This window comes from Rattus norvegicus, chromosome 19 (genome assembly GCF_036323735.1).
Source record: "Rattus norvegicus strain BN/NHsdMcwi chromosome 19, GRCr8, whole genome shotgun sequence".
NCBI classification, from domain to species: Eukaryota; Metazoa; Chordata; class Mammalia; order Rodentia; family Muridae; genus Rattus; species Rattus norvegicus.
Window position 1 is genome coordinate 72,227,204 of NC_086037.1, and position 13,301 is coordinate 72,240,504.

Consider the following 13,301-nt stretch of genomic DNA (forward strand, 5'->3'; position numbering starts at 1 on the left):
ACGTTTCTTTATAGGAAACCACACACACACACACACACACACACACACACACACACACGCACGCACGCACACACACACACACACACACACACACACACACAAAGCAGTGCATTGTTTTGTTCCCTAAAGGTAGAGTTTACTACCTGCTTGAGCGTGGTTGTTCTTGACAGTTCATTCCCAAAGAACACAGGTGGCAAAACACAATTAGCGATTGAACAGCAGAAGAATGTGGTTAACTTTACCTAAACTCCAAACTCCAGGTTTACATCAGCAATGGCACTCAGATCTCCTATGACCCTGTGAAATGAGAAAATGAGAAGGCCGGGGCTCTCACATCCCTACTCTCCCCCCGGAACTCTCAAAAGGATCCACTCTTCAAACCAAAATTGAGGGTGAAAGGACCTGACCAGGATTCTCAGAGACACTGTCTCCTATTAGAGAAGAGCCTTGTAACTGTGACTTAGGTCCTGGGTTAGATCTTGGTGTAAACAAGACCATGAGAGAAGAAAACAGACGGGAGAGAAGGTAGATTATTAGTACGTTGCCAGTGCTGCCTGGTAGTTTCAGAAATATGGCAGTTTCAAAGAGGATTGGTGTTACAGGAAGCTGGGCAGAGAGCACTTGGGGCTCTTTGTTCCTTCTTTGCGACTTTTTCTATAAATATAAACTTTAAAAAAAAAAAACTTTAAAAAGTTTTATGCACGGACAAAGAGTGGAGCAGAGACTGAAGGAAAGGCCATCCAGAGACTGCCCCACCTAGGGATCCATTTCATCTGCAGACACCAAACCCATCGCTATTACTAATGCCATGAAACGCTTGCTGATTGGAGCCTGGTATAGCTGTCCCCTGTGAGGCTCTGCCAGAGCTTGACCAATACAGAGGCAGATGCTTGCAGCCAACCATTGAACCGAGCACAGGGTCCCCAATGGAGGAGTTAGGGGAAGGACTGAAGGAACTGAAGAGGTTTGCTCCATAGGAAGAACAACATAAACCAACCAGACAACCCCCCAACCCCACCCCGAGCTCCCAGGGACTAAACCACCAACCAAAGAGTATACATGGAGGGACCCATGGCTCCAGCTGCATCTGTAGCAGAGGATGGTCTAATCTGGCATCAATGGGAGGGGAGGCCCTTGGTCCTGTGGAGGCTCAATGCCCCAGCATAGGGGAATGCTGGGGCCATGAGGGAGTGGATGGATGGGTGGGGGAACACTCTCATAGAATCAGGGTGATCGGGGAGGGAGTAGGGGGTTTGTAGAGGGGAAACTGGGAAGGGGATAAGATTTGGAATGTAAATGAATAAAATAACCAGTAAAAATAATTTTAAAAAAGTTCTACTAGATCTTAGTACCATAAGTATCATCTATGTATTTGACTCAGGGATGAGGTTATCAGCCAAGAGAACAGACTGCATATCCCAGAAAGCACCTGGTGTCGCTCAAGCCTGCCATACCCTTCTGTCTCATTCTCTCTGGACATGACGTAGTCTTAAAATTCTTAATCCGATTTTATTGACGACTGATACATGGTTAGAGCTATTCTGTTCTAAGCCTACATTTGAGAAATGCTCGCTGGTTTCAGATGGGCTGAACTGTATGGATGTAAATTCACACTTTTATCTTTAATTTTGTCGAGATATCCAGATGCCATCCTCCGTCTGTTCCTAATTTAGTCGAAGCAAAAGTTTCGGTAGTGGCACGATTTCATCAGAGGGACTCTAGGTTTCCTGTACCCCTTACGTTTTTTATTTTTTATTGTAACTTGGGGAGAGTGCTATCCGCGCCCTGCTCAGAGGACCCACCTTATCTGCCAGAATGGTGCTTAGAGCATCTTTGTCTTTCAGAGGCTCTGCCTCCATTTTTTTCACACCTCCTGCTTCCTGTGGAGAAGTGTAATTCTCAAACGTGCATCTCCAGAAGCAGCTTTTTCGTTTTATGAGCAGCTGTATGCAGGGTCAGTTTATGACTCGGAGAAGCATTTTTAGAAATGTGTCCACGGGCCTGGCTTACCCGAGGAAGCATTTGGAAGCTGAGAGCTGAAGCAAAAACCTGAGGGGATGACAGTGTGGGAGCTTGCACTAAAATTCCCCCACCTGTTCTGCCAATCCGTCCAGACCTTTTAACCTGAATCTTTTAAGGAAAGAAGCGTTAATACTTTGCTTTGGCAGATTGACGGCATATGGCACAACTACCTCGATTTTGGAATGATTTCTTTAAATCTACATCAGATGAAAAATGTGTAGGTAAATACATCTGAAGACTTGCCGGTGTATGCTTGGCTGACGGTGCGGATGAGGTACCGTGGACCTGGCACCCGCTGTTCACTTCCTCTGGCTGCTTCCTTCCAAGCATGCTGCTTTCTTCCCTTGGCATTGGGTTAAAGGTTTGGAGGCAACATGCAATTTTATTTCTACTATTTGATTAGAGATAGAAACATCTAGAGTTGTGTGTTTATGAAAACGTAAGTGTGGACAGACACTTCTCACCTTCGGGTTCAGAAGTACACAGCACCGTAGTGGAATGTTTCTGAGTTGCTTTAGGCCTGCATTTGTTTTCTTAGTTAAGTGGTAGTAATCAAATAATGCTCTCTGTCTTATTGTAGCTCAAAAGGATGAACCATGGAGTTGAGGTGTGGCTCAGTGAAAGAGCACTTGCCAAGCATATGCCAAGACTTAGGTTCTATCTCCAGTAAGACAGCTTTTCTTCCCTGAGAACTTACACGCGTGCACGCACACACACACACACACACACACACACACACACACACACACACACACACACACACACACACTTTCCCAGGCTCTTCTTGGAGTGGTCTACATTTAATCTGATGTGAAGTACCTTGCTTTGATTTCTCCTTTTACAGTTAGTTGAAAGAGTTGACCTGGGCAGTTGGGCAGTTTATTGTCAGCTTGATACAGGTTAGAATTGTCTTTAAAAAAGGAATCTTAACTGAGAAACTGCTGCCAATAAGATTAGCCTGTAGGGAAGTTTGTAGGGATCTCTCTCTCTCTCTCTCTCTCTCTCTCTCTCTCTCTCTCTCCCTCTCCCTCTCCCTCTCCCTCTCCCTCTCCCTCTCCCTCTCCCTCTTTCCTTCCCTCCCTCCCCTTCCCTCTCCTTCCTTCTCTCTCTCCCCCCTCCCTCCTTCCCTTGTTCCCTCCTCCTCCTCCTCCTCCTCCTCTCTCTCTCTCTCTCTCTCTCTCTCTCTCTCTCTCTCTCTCTCTCTGTGTGTGTGTGTGTGTGTATGATTAATGATTGATGTGGTATGGTACTGTGTGCATCGACACCCCTGGGGAGATGGTTCTGGATGGCTTAAGAAAACAGGCTGAGGAAGCCACAAGGAACCAGCTAGTAAGTGGCTCTCCTCAGTGGTTTCTCCTTCAGTTCCTACCTCCAGGTTCCTGCCCCTCAGTGATAGACTGTTTACTTGGAAGTATAAAGCGAAATGAACCCTTTTCTCCCCAGCCTTAGAAGCCTAACTAAGATGGCTATGTGGTTAAAATAGTAATCCAGCTTTCTCCAGTGTGACGTTGGCAGATTGTCTAATGCTACCAATCCAGGGAAGTTAAGTGCCCACGTGGCTTCCTTTGAAAGACCTTGAAATGAGACTACGGAAGCTTTTGTTATCACTGGCTGTTCTATAGTTCCGTTCTGTAGTATATCAGAAGTCAGGAGAAAGCACTTTTGTAACTCAGAAAAAAAAAAGTAAATTCCCCTTTCAGGTTGTCCTTCTCACTGCCTTTGGTGTGTTTTCCAAGAGAAAGAAGAGCTTCTCACTTGCCTGTGGGAAAAGGTTCTCGTCATAAGACACAGTTTTCCAGCAGATACTTTACTGTGGATTTCTGAAGACTAGATAGTATATGCTGGTGTCCAGCCATCACTACCATAAATATAGTTTGTCGGTAGAGGCTGCATCATTGTTTTGCTGAACTTGTGTATAAAAAACCTAGGGAGGGGCCTGGAGAGACGGATTGGTGATTAAGAGCATCGAGTGTTCTTCCAGAGGTCCTGAGTTCAATTCCCAGCAACCACATGGGGGCTCATGACCATTTGTAATAGAATCTGATGCCCTTTTCTGGTACTCTTATACAATAAATAAATAATTCCTTAAAAAACAAAACAAAACAGGAGGTTTGGATATAGGAATTGTTGGATGTCATGTGCTTACTATGTGCTTACATGTGCTTAACTATAAGTAGTTGAAGAAAGAGGTGGGCCTTCTCCTTATTCAGAAACCCTTGAGGAATAAATGGAGTGTGGTGGTGGATTCCCCAGGGGAACTGCCTGTTGGTCCACATTTTGTTGAGCACGTCCTATAACTTGTCTGGTTTGTTTGTTCCTCTAGATAGATGAGGGTTAAGTTGGATGGTATCCTTTCCAGCTTCAAAACTGTGTGAAGCCGAGGGGCAGAGACCTACCTCCCACGTAAAAGCCCAGAGTTGAACCTTAGCACTGAAAAACAAAAACTGCATAAGAAAATTCCCTGGCATTCTGGTCTGCTGAAGAAAATGAGGAACAGTTGGGGAAGTTGCTCCAAACATAAGAGCCTAAGAGTCTAGGTGTTTGCCACTGGTTATTCAGGTCTGCTCTCTGATTCGGTCTGTTGGCTCTGGGACACCTAAGGAACCTGTACCATTAGTTCTCTTCATGAGTCTGTAGCTCTGCTCCGCCCTCTTTGTATAGGAACCATCCATGTTCTAGCCCATGCCGATATGTGTTCCTGGAGGTCTGAGAGGAACACTGTCACTAACTACTGACCAGAAAACTAAATTATGGGTAAGAAGGCTGCACTTCAACATCCCCATGGGCGTGGGATAAGCCATGTCAACACAGACAGAGCACTCATCTTGCCCTGGAGTTAGTTGCTCAAGCTCAAGCCGGTTAGCCCTGAGGTGGTAAATTCAATACAGAAGGACGAATCCCTGAAGCATTGCATGAATTCTCTTCTTCCATGAGTGCGCCAGTTGGGGCTCTCTAGAGGGGCAGAAGTGATGGAATGGTTACTTATCGCAAAGGCCACTTGTTAGATTGTCCTACATGATTCCAACAGTGGCCATCGGAGAACCCGGTAACTGTCCAGTCCGTGAAGTTGGACGTCTCAGCTGTCCTGATCTAACCCTTAGGGCTGGAAGGTTCTTAGGAAGCTGCTAGTCTTGATGCTGGAGAGCAATGGCAACAGCTGCCAGGGAGTTGATGCAAGCATTGAAGGCTGCAGGCAGGCACCTTGATCTCCCCTCAGATCTCCTGGTAGCTGGGCTTCTGCTGCAACATGATGCCGACTCTCGGGGCACTCGTGGAAATGAAGTGAAGTTTGTGTTTGATTCCCACCGCCCGAGTTGCCTCAAGTGTATGCAGATACCCCTCAAATCTGGATGGTGGTGGTGGTGTCTAAAACACCAGCCCTAAACATTTTGCAAAAGGAATATTAAACCCATGTTGTACTTGGCCACCATTTTCCTTATTTCTAACTGTTTTAGTGAGGGTATAATTGATCTATGCTGATAGCAACTACTAGACTGTCTGCCCTTATTTACAAGGTAGCTGTTGAGCCTTCTCATGACAGGTAACCCAGGCCCATAGTCTCTGGCTGAATATCCTAAAAATATTTTTCGTTGCTCTTTGGAGTCATTCCTGGAGGAAAAGATAATCTGAGGTTGCTGAGATGGCTCAGTGTGTAAAGGATGACACACCGAATATGGCTGTCCCTAGGACACATAGGATAGAAAGCAAAAACTGAGCCCTTCAAGTTGTTCTTTTTCTTCCATACACATATGCTCTTGCCTGAATGAATAAATGTACTGGAAGAGGCGGAGGGGAGGGGGAGGGAGAGGAAAGGGGAAAGGAGGGGGAGGGAGAGGAAGAGAAAGAGGAAAAGGAAGAGGAGGAGGAAAAGGAGGAGGAGGAAGAAAAGGAAGAGGAAGAAGAGGAAAAGGAGGAAGAGGAAAAGGAGGAGGAAGAAGAGGAGGAAAAGGAGGAGGAAGAGGAAAAGGAAAAGGAGGAGGAAGAGGAGGAAAAGGAGGAGGAAGAAGAGGAGGAAAAGGAGGAGGAAGAAGAGGAAAAGGAGGAGGAAAAAGGGGAAGAGGAAGAGGAAGAAGAAAAGGAAGAGGAGGAAGAGGAAAAGGAGGAGGAAGAGGAAAAGGAGGAAGAGAAAAAAGAGGAAGGGGAGGGGGAGAGGGAGAAGAAAGGAGGAGGAAGGGGAGGAAGTAGTAGTAGTAGTAGTAGTAGTAGTTGATGATGTTGAAATGCAAAATTGAATTATTCTAAAGTCACAAATTTTGGGTTGAAAAAAGAAAACTGTGATTTTTAAAGTCTTAATGTCACAGGGAGCCCTTGGGATCATGTGATACGTGGGATGGGAATGTGAAGATTTTATGTATTGAGTATTTTGTATTTTACAATATTGTGAGACTTGGTGATTTAAAAAAAAATATGTCAGGGGTTTCTGCTCAGAAACTGCACAGATTGTAACTGGCTTTCCTGTGCTGATAACAGAAGGGCCCCTCACCTCCATGGTCATCGTGAACAATCTGCATGTTCACAGCATTGTGGGTAAGGTGGATTGCCAGGTTTCTGAGCTAAAGCTGCTGTCAGGAAGTGGATGGTGTTGTGGAATTTCCTCCTGTTGGATTATGGTTGGCTTCAGGGGAAATATAGCAAAATACCCTCCCTGCTTCCCTGGAAGAGGTATATCCCACAAGCAGCCTGCCAGGGAGCTGAAAGTTAATATGCATTTCCCAGGCCAGGGGTTTTCCACACTTGCTGATGCCACTGAAACATTTATGACAGGAGAGAGAGTCCCCGATCACAGCTGCCACACCTGCTTCTCTGACGAGAGGGACTGGGACCATCCTTCTGAAGACTAGCGACTGTTTGGGACAGCCTCTTATGTGGAAATTTTATATTATTATGTTAAGGAAAGGATAGTCATTGCCCATATTATTTCCCGTATCTTAATCTTTTATATAAAGTCCTAACTTAACTGTAATAAATCATTGTTTGTCATTAGCAAACTCAGTGGTCATTACTGCTTTATGGTTTAATAAATCATTATGATATCTTCACTGTCCATAGATCCATCCATTCATCCATCCATTCATCCATCCATCATTCAACCACCCATCCACCCATCATCCATCCATCTCACTCTACAGCCTCACTGGCCAAGAACACGCTATATAGGTACTCAGGATGACCTCAGATCTGCTGTGATCCTTTTGCCTCAGTCTTGCGTGTACTGGTATTACGGACGTATGCTACCATGCTCAGCACATTTTAATATGATGACAAAAAAATGCCCAAAGGAAAAAATATCTGCTGTTCTTTGAATATTTACCAGTGTATAGAATTTTTCTATCACTTTGATCATGGGGTGAAATAGATTTAAAGGGACGTTTTCTAGTTTATGATGAACTTTTTGTGGGGTTCTATAAAAATATGGAGCAAGGAAGATTTGATAGCTTAGCTTTCCTCTCTTTAAGGTTGGACCGTAATATCGAAAATACTTCTGTGTTTCCATTTATTGATTGATGGATTGTATGAGTGCTTTGCTGTGTGCACACCTGCATGTCAGAAAGAGAACAGCAGGTACCCTTAGAGGTGGTCTTGAGCCACCACATGGTTGCTGGGAATTGAACTCAGGACCTCTGGAAGAGCAGTCCATGCTCTTAATCGATGAGCCATCTCTCCAGCCCTGGAAATATTTGATTGGAAGTTTTCACATTTTTGTAGTTAGAATCTACAAGTGAGTGTACATGATCTGGCATAGATAAGGTTAAGACAACCATATTTTAGAATATCATCCCCAAATGTGTTTCCAATGAAAATAGAGTGTACTACACATACTTCCATGGGTAATCATGATCAACGACATGTTGCAATATGAATGCAAAAGCATGTCATATTTGATGTTTCCTCATATCCTCTCTTTGTCAACCCAGAATACACTTCCGGGATGTTGCTTCTATGTGTACTCAGCCCCAACTTTAGGTGAGGTTACTGTAGAAGACTTGTCTAAGATGTTAGAGCATGTGTGATGTTAACACAATGAAGGATATGTTTCATGGGGACTAAACTATATTTTCAGCCTTCCTTACTCTCCTGGCGATGGTTTAAGGGTGCTATAATCTGCAGGTCTTGATACATGCATTACGCACGGATTCGCCGTTGACTTGGTGAATTAGGAACACTTTTACTGTGGGAAGGTAAAGGTTCTACTTTTCTTATCTATCAGCTCCTCAGAGTTCACTGCACACATGCAAGTTGCAGAATTTTTCAGACACAATAAAAAAAGGGGGGCGGGGCTGTCAGTAGTGCCCTGTGTTGTATGAGTTATGTCATAATCGAGTTAAGTGGAGAATTGATCCACCATTTTTAGATGTAATTACAAGAAATCACATTTGCCTTGGGCATTGTATGTAAGCTGTGGGTATACATGAAGCTGAAATGAGTAAATACGTCTTTTAGTAGAATCTGGAGGGAGGCACGGTCCTGACATTTGAGCTGAAGTTTGTCTTAAGACCCTTTACGCAACGCCTTACGCAACTTTGAAACTTACGAGAGAGCTCTCTTCATGTTCCAGGACTCCCCAACCATGTGAAACAGGAAACAGACAAGCTTACTTGCAACACATGGGTTTACCCCTTACACACACACACACACACACACACACACACACACACACACACACACACACACACGGGGGAGGGGGATTGAATAAATAATAATAAATATTGCATAGTGTATTTACAGTTATTATAGAGACTGTTATAGTCCTTTCTCACACCACCTGAGTTGAGCTGAGGGTAGCATTTTTTAAAGTGTTCTTAGAAACACTTTACATTTAGTCATTGACCTAGAAATAAAAAAAAACCCTTCTCTTCCTTATTTCACCTTACGTTTTCCCTTTCTTCTCAGAAAACTGAAATCAATTTCTGCAGCTCAAACCTTAAAACCTGTTGTTACAATGTAGTATTTGAAAGAAGTATTCAGTGCTGCATTGCATTTGCCACTTCTGTGGTGAATTGAAAACTTAGTGAACAAATCCTCATGTAAAGACGTCGCTTGTCATAACCATGTCAGAATGATCAATATTTGTCTATCATGTATCCAGTATTATGATAGGCTGGCATTTCCTTGATATTTAAGTTAATCTTGACAGCAAGCTTGGGAAGTAATAGAAAAGCCCAAAGAATCTTCAGTCTTTTGCCCAAAACTTCAAGAATATAGAGAAGAAGAAAATGTAGTTTTCTTCTTGTTTTCACCATTTTGATAACTCATTGGGAGTAATCGTAATATAGGGAAAGAATGAAAGAAATTCGTAGGTTGAGAGGGTAACTCTGTATGCATGCTACCTTTTAAATGCACATTTGGCTAGAGATTGATTTGAGTGAGAGCATGAATGCTGCAAGTCCTTGGCCTACTGTGTGCATTCCATGCAGTTTTTCCCATGCTATCCCCTACCCAGTGCACTCTGTGTAGTTTCCTCTACTGTGTGCATATCCCCTACTGTGTGCATATCCCCTACTGTGTGCATTCTGTGTGGCTTCCTCATGCTATCCCCTACTGTGTGTATTCTGTGTGGCTTCCTCATGCTATCCCCTACTGTGTGCATTCTGTGTGGCTTCCTCATGCTATCCCCTACTGTGTGTATTCTGTGTGGCTTCCTCATGCTATCCCCTACTGTGTGCATTCTGTGTGGCTTCCTCATGCTATCCCCTACTGTGTGGATTCTGTGTGGCTTCCTCATGCTATCCTCTACTGTGTGTAGTCTCTGTAGCTTCCTAATGCTATTCCCTACTGTGTGGATTCCGTGTGGCTTCCTCATGCTATCCTCATAGAATTTCCCTATCCTGGCATTTACCAGAATTTCTGAGGTCCAACTTCATTCTACTATTCTGTATAGACTTGGAAAAATATTCCAAATATGTAGACTAATCTTCCTTGACTTCAGAAAACCCAAATAGGTCATTATTTTGTGAGGTCCATGTATTTCTTTTTATAAAGTTGCCTTTTTGTTTCTTTTTTTAATAGAAAGATGAAAACTACAGGAGCCTCCCACGGGATCCCAGTAGCTGGTCCAACCAGTTCCAGAGAGACAACGCCCGCTCCTCTCTGAGTGCCAGCCACCCAATGGTAGACCGGTGGCTGGAGAAGCAAGAACAGGTAAAGTAGCGTGTCCTCGCTGTGTTGGCTGACAGCCAGCAGTTGGCAACATGTGGTACCTGACATTTTTTTTTATTGCGGTATGCGGAGAAAAAAAATGGCAACCCGGGTCTCTGAAAGGCGATGGTTTAATCACAGAAGTACATCTTTGGTCTCACAAGCGACATCGTTTTTCTTTGTAGTTTTGATATAAAAGTTTGCCTTTTATCCAAAGGTGTTGAAATGAGGAGCCACACAGCCTTCTCATTCCTCCTCTGGAGGCTATTTGGAAGGTTCATATGACTTGGTAGGCATCGTGTGAAGAAAATGGAGCCCTTCCACCTTGAGCTTAGCATGTCTTCCTCCACAGAGGTTTGACCAATGATCCACTCACTAAATCTGGCACAAACAGGACTACACCCGGAGGAAGACAGTGGGGCTTTCTCATCAACAGTACAACCAGTCACACCTGACTCCACCTACTGGGCCACAAAAAGAAAGCGCAGCAAAAGTCAGATTATGGTTTTCTTGCCGGAAGCAAGCACTGTTGTTCCAGCAGGAGAAAAAGCACAGATTCTAGTTTCCATGCTGGACCTCCCTTCCAGCTGCCCTCCTTTAGTTGTGATTTGCTCAGTTAAATGTTCTCCACGAGTCCTCTGGGTTCAATGCTTGATGTCCCTTCTGTAGCTTACCCTTCTCTCCAGTTTTGCTATTGAAAACACAGTGAGGGGAATTGCATTCAGTGGGTATACAAAATGTAGGGTCCTCTGCTTTGACAACTCGGGGTCACCAGGGTTGGACTGATGTCTGTTTTCCTGTAGAGATGCCTTTGGACTGAGGAGGCCAGCCAGGTTTTAGATTTCATGTTTCTGCTAGGTTTTGTCTTTGCTCATTTCCTACTGAAGAGTTTGTTGCTTATATTCATTCTCTGCTCTCTGTCTTTGTCTGTCTCTGTCTCTCTCTCTGTCTCTGTCTCTCTCTGTCTCTCTCTGTGTCTCTGTCTTGCTCTCTGTCTCTGTCTCTGTCTTTGTCTGTCTCTGTCTCTCTCTCTCTGTCTCTCTGTCTCTGTCTCTCTCTGTATCTCTCTGTCTCTGTCTCTCTGTGTCTCTGTCTCTGTCTTGCTCTCTGTCTCTGTCTGTCTCTCTTTCTGTCTCTGTCTTGCTCTCTGTCTCTGTCTGTCTCTCTTTCTGTCTCTGTCTCTCTCTGTATCTCTCTGTCTCTGTCTCTCTGTGTCTCTGTCTCTGTCTTGCTCTCTGTCTCTGTCTGTCTCTCTTTCTGTCTCTGTCTTGCTCTCTGTCTCTGTCTGTCTCTCTTTCTGTCTCTGTCTTGCTCTCTGTCTCTGTCTGTCTCTGTCTCTCTCTGTCTCTCTGTCTCTCTCTCTCTGCTCTCTGTCTTTGTCTGTCTCTGTCTCTCTTTCTGCTCTCTGTCTCTCTGTCTCTCTCTGTCTCTCTGTCTCTCTCTGCTCTCTGTCTCTATCTTGCTCTCTGTCTCTGTCTCTCTCTATGCCCCCCCCCCCCCCAGCAGTTGTGACCACAGCAGCTTGGCCAAGGGTATGAACAGCAGGCATATGTAGCACAAACAAATCCTTTGCAGATGTCTTGTTCTTTGTGGGGGACTGATCTGCATAACGGAACATGGAGAAGTCTTTCACTCTGTGGGGTTCTTCGTGGATTTTACTTCTACAACATAGCAGAAGTGAAGGACTTCAGAGCCCTGCACTAGGGGTGGGCTGGACTTGAACTCTAGACACGCTGTCTGGCTTTAAGGTGATAAACTCACCTTGCTCTGAACAGTCTGTCTCAGTCCTAAGGGAGACACTCAGGAGGCTGGGGGCTGAGCATCTTTCAGAAAGCATCCTTTTTAATGTTAATCCTAGGATCTCTTTCCTTTGAGCCTTCTCAGAGGAAGGAGGAGAGACTTATAAAAGTGGCATGGTTTGTTGTGCTTTGAAGTTTCCTCTGAGAAACCAGGAAACCAAAAGAGCAAGAAACTCCTAGTTTTGACGTTGGGAAGTGTTTTAAGAAGTTGGAAATCTTTTCAGCCATATCATTTTCCTGACTGTGCATAGAGTATTTTTTAACATTGGCAGATAATAGATCATAAGCTGACTTTGTTCCTGTTTCTTTGTGCTTTATTGCAAACGATAAAAATCTACATACCAGTCGGCACAAGCCTTCTAAGTTCTCGACTGCAAGACGTTAGGAACAGAAAGAAGAGAGACCTGAAGGGAATGTAAGCTAATTGGGAGTCTGCCATTTTCATTCCTTGTCTGAAACAGGCCTGAACCCAATTAGCAGAGGCAGGGAGCAGAGCTACACGGTACCTCCAGCCGCCATTTCCGCACTGTGCCAGGAGTGACTGCCCTGACCTTTGGAGAAAAACCTATGTTTTAGGGTTCTTTGCATCAAGGAAAACTTCACCTAATTGGCAGAGTGTGCTGAGAAATAGAAACTTACTTGAATGTTTGGTGAGGATACGATTCTACCGGCTTAGTCCCTTCCCAGCCCTGAAGAAACCCATTACTCAGTGGAATACCTCAAATCTCAATGCCAGGAGTTTAACAAAGCTGTGTCACATGCATGTGTGGGCACATGCCCATGTGTGTTTTAACTTGATGTAGTGAGCTGACAGGTGTCTAAGGAAGGGAGACAGGTGTGGCTCCTGTTTACACAAAGTTAACCACAGTCGCCTTGTCAACAGACCACCTTAAAGTTTTCGGCTCCTCTTCTTCCCAAGTGCTTCCTTGTTTTCTGTGTCTCCTCTGTATTAAAGGGAAGAGGAAGAAGAAAGTCTGATTTTTATGAAGACCTACAACTACCCAGATGACACAAAGAAAAAATAAGTTTCCAGCGCACGATCTTTATTTTGTAATTACAAAATTAGGAAATGGTTCACTCAGAAATCTGATTATAGCAGCTGCGGACTGTCTGGTGAGCTGACTCGTGGGCCATAATATGAAACCATGGAAGCCCTGTGGAGGCTCAGAGTGGAACCGCCACGGTTCTGCTGCGACCGCCATTCCTGGGAACTGAGGCTCCGTTCTGGTGGTGCCAAATGTTGATTGGAAAGATGCAAGTTTCTTGCCACTACATCCAAAAAAAAAATTATATGTACTGTTTTCTATTAAAAAGAAAGAGATTTATTAATACTGTTTCTCGTTT

The 13,301-nt window shown here is 44.3% G+C and overlaps 1 protein-coding gene across 18 annotated transcripts in view; it reads left to right on the forward strand.

Moving 5' to 3' along the window:
• Pard3 (par-3 family cell polarity regulator) overlaps positions 1-13,301 on the forward strand; it is a 549,854-nt gene that overhangs the window by 249,784 nt on the left and 286,769 nt on the right. For all 18 annotated transcript variants that reach the window (XM_017601371.3, XM_006255836.2, XM_017601370.3 and 15 more), the window contains exon 5: positions 10,030-10,161. In XM_017601371.3, coding sequence (XP_017456860.2) covers positions 10,030-10,161 — 132 coding nt within the window. The remainder of the gene's footprint in view (positions 1-10,029; positions 10,162-13,301) is intronic.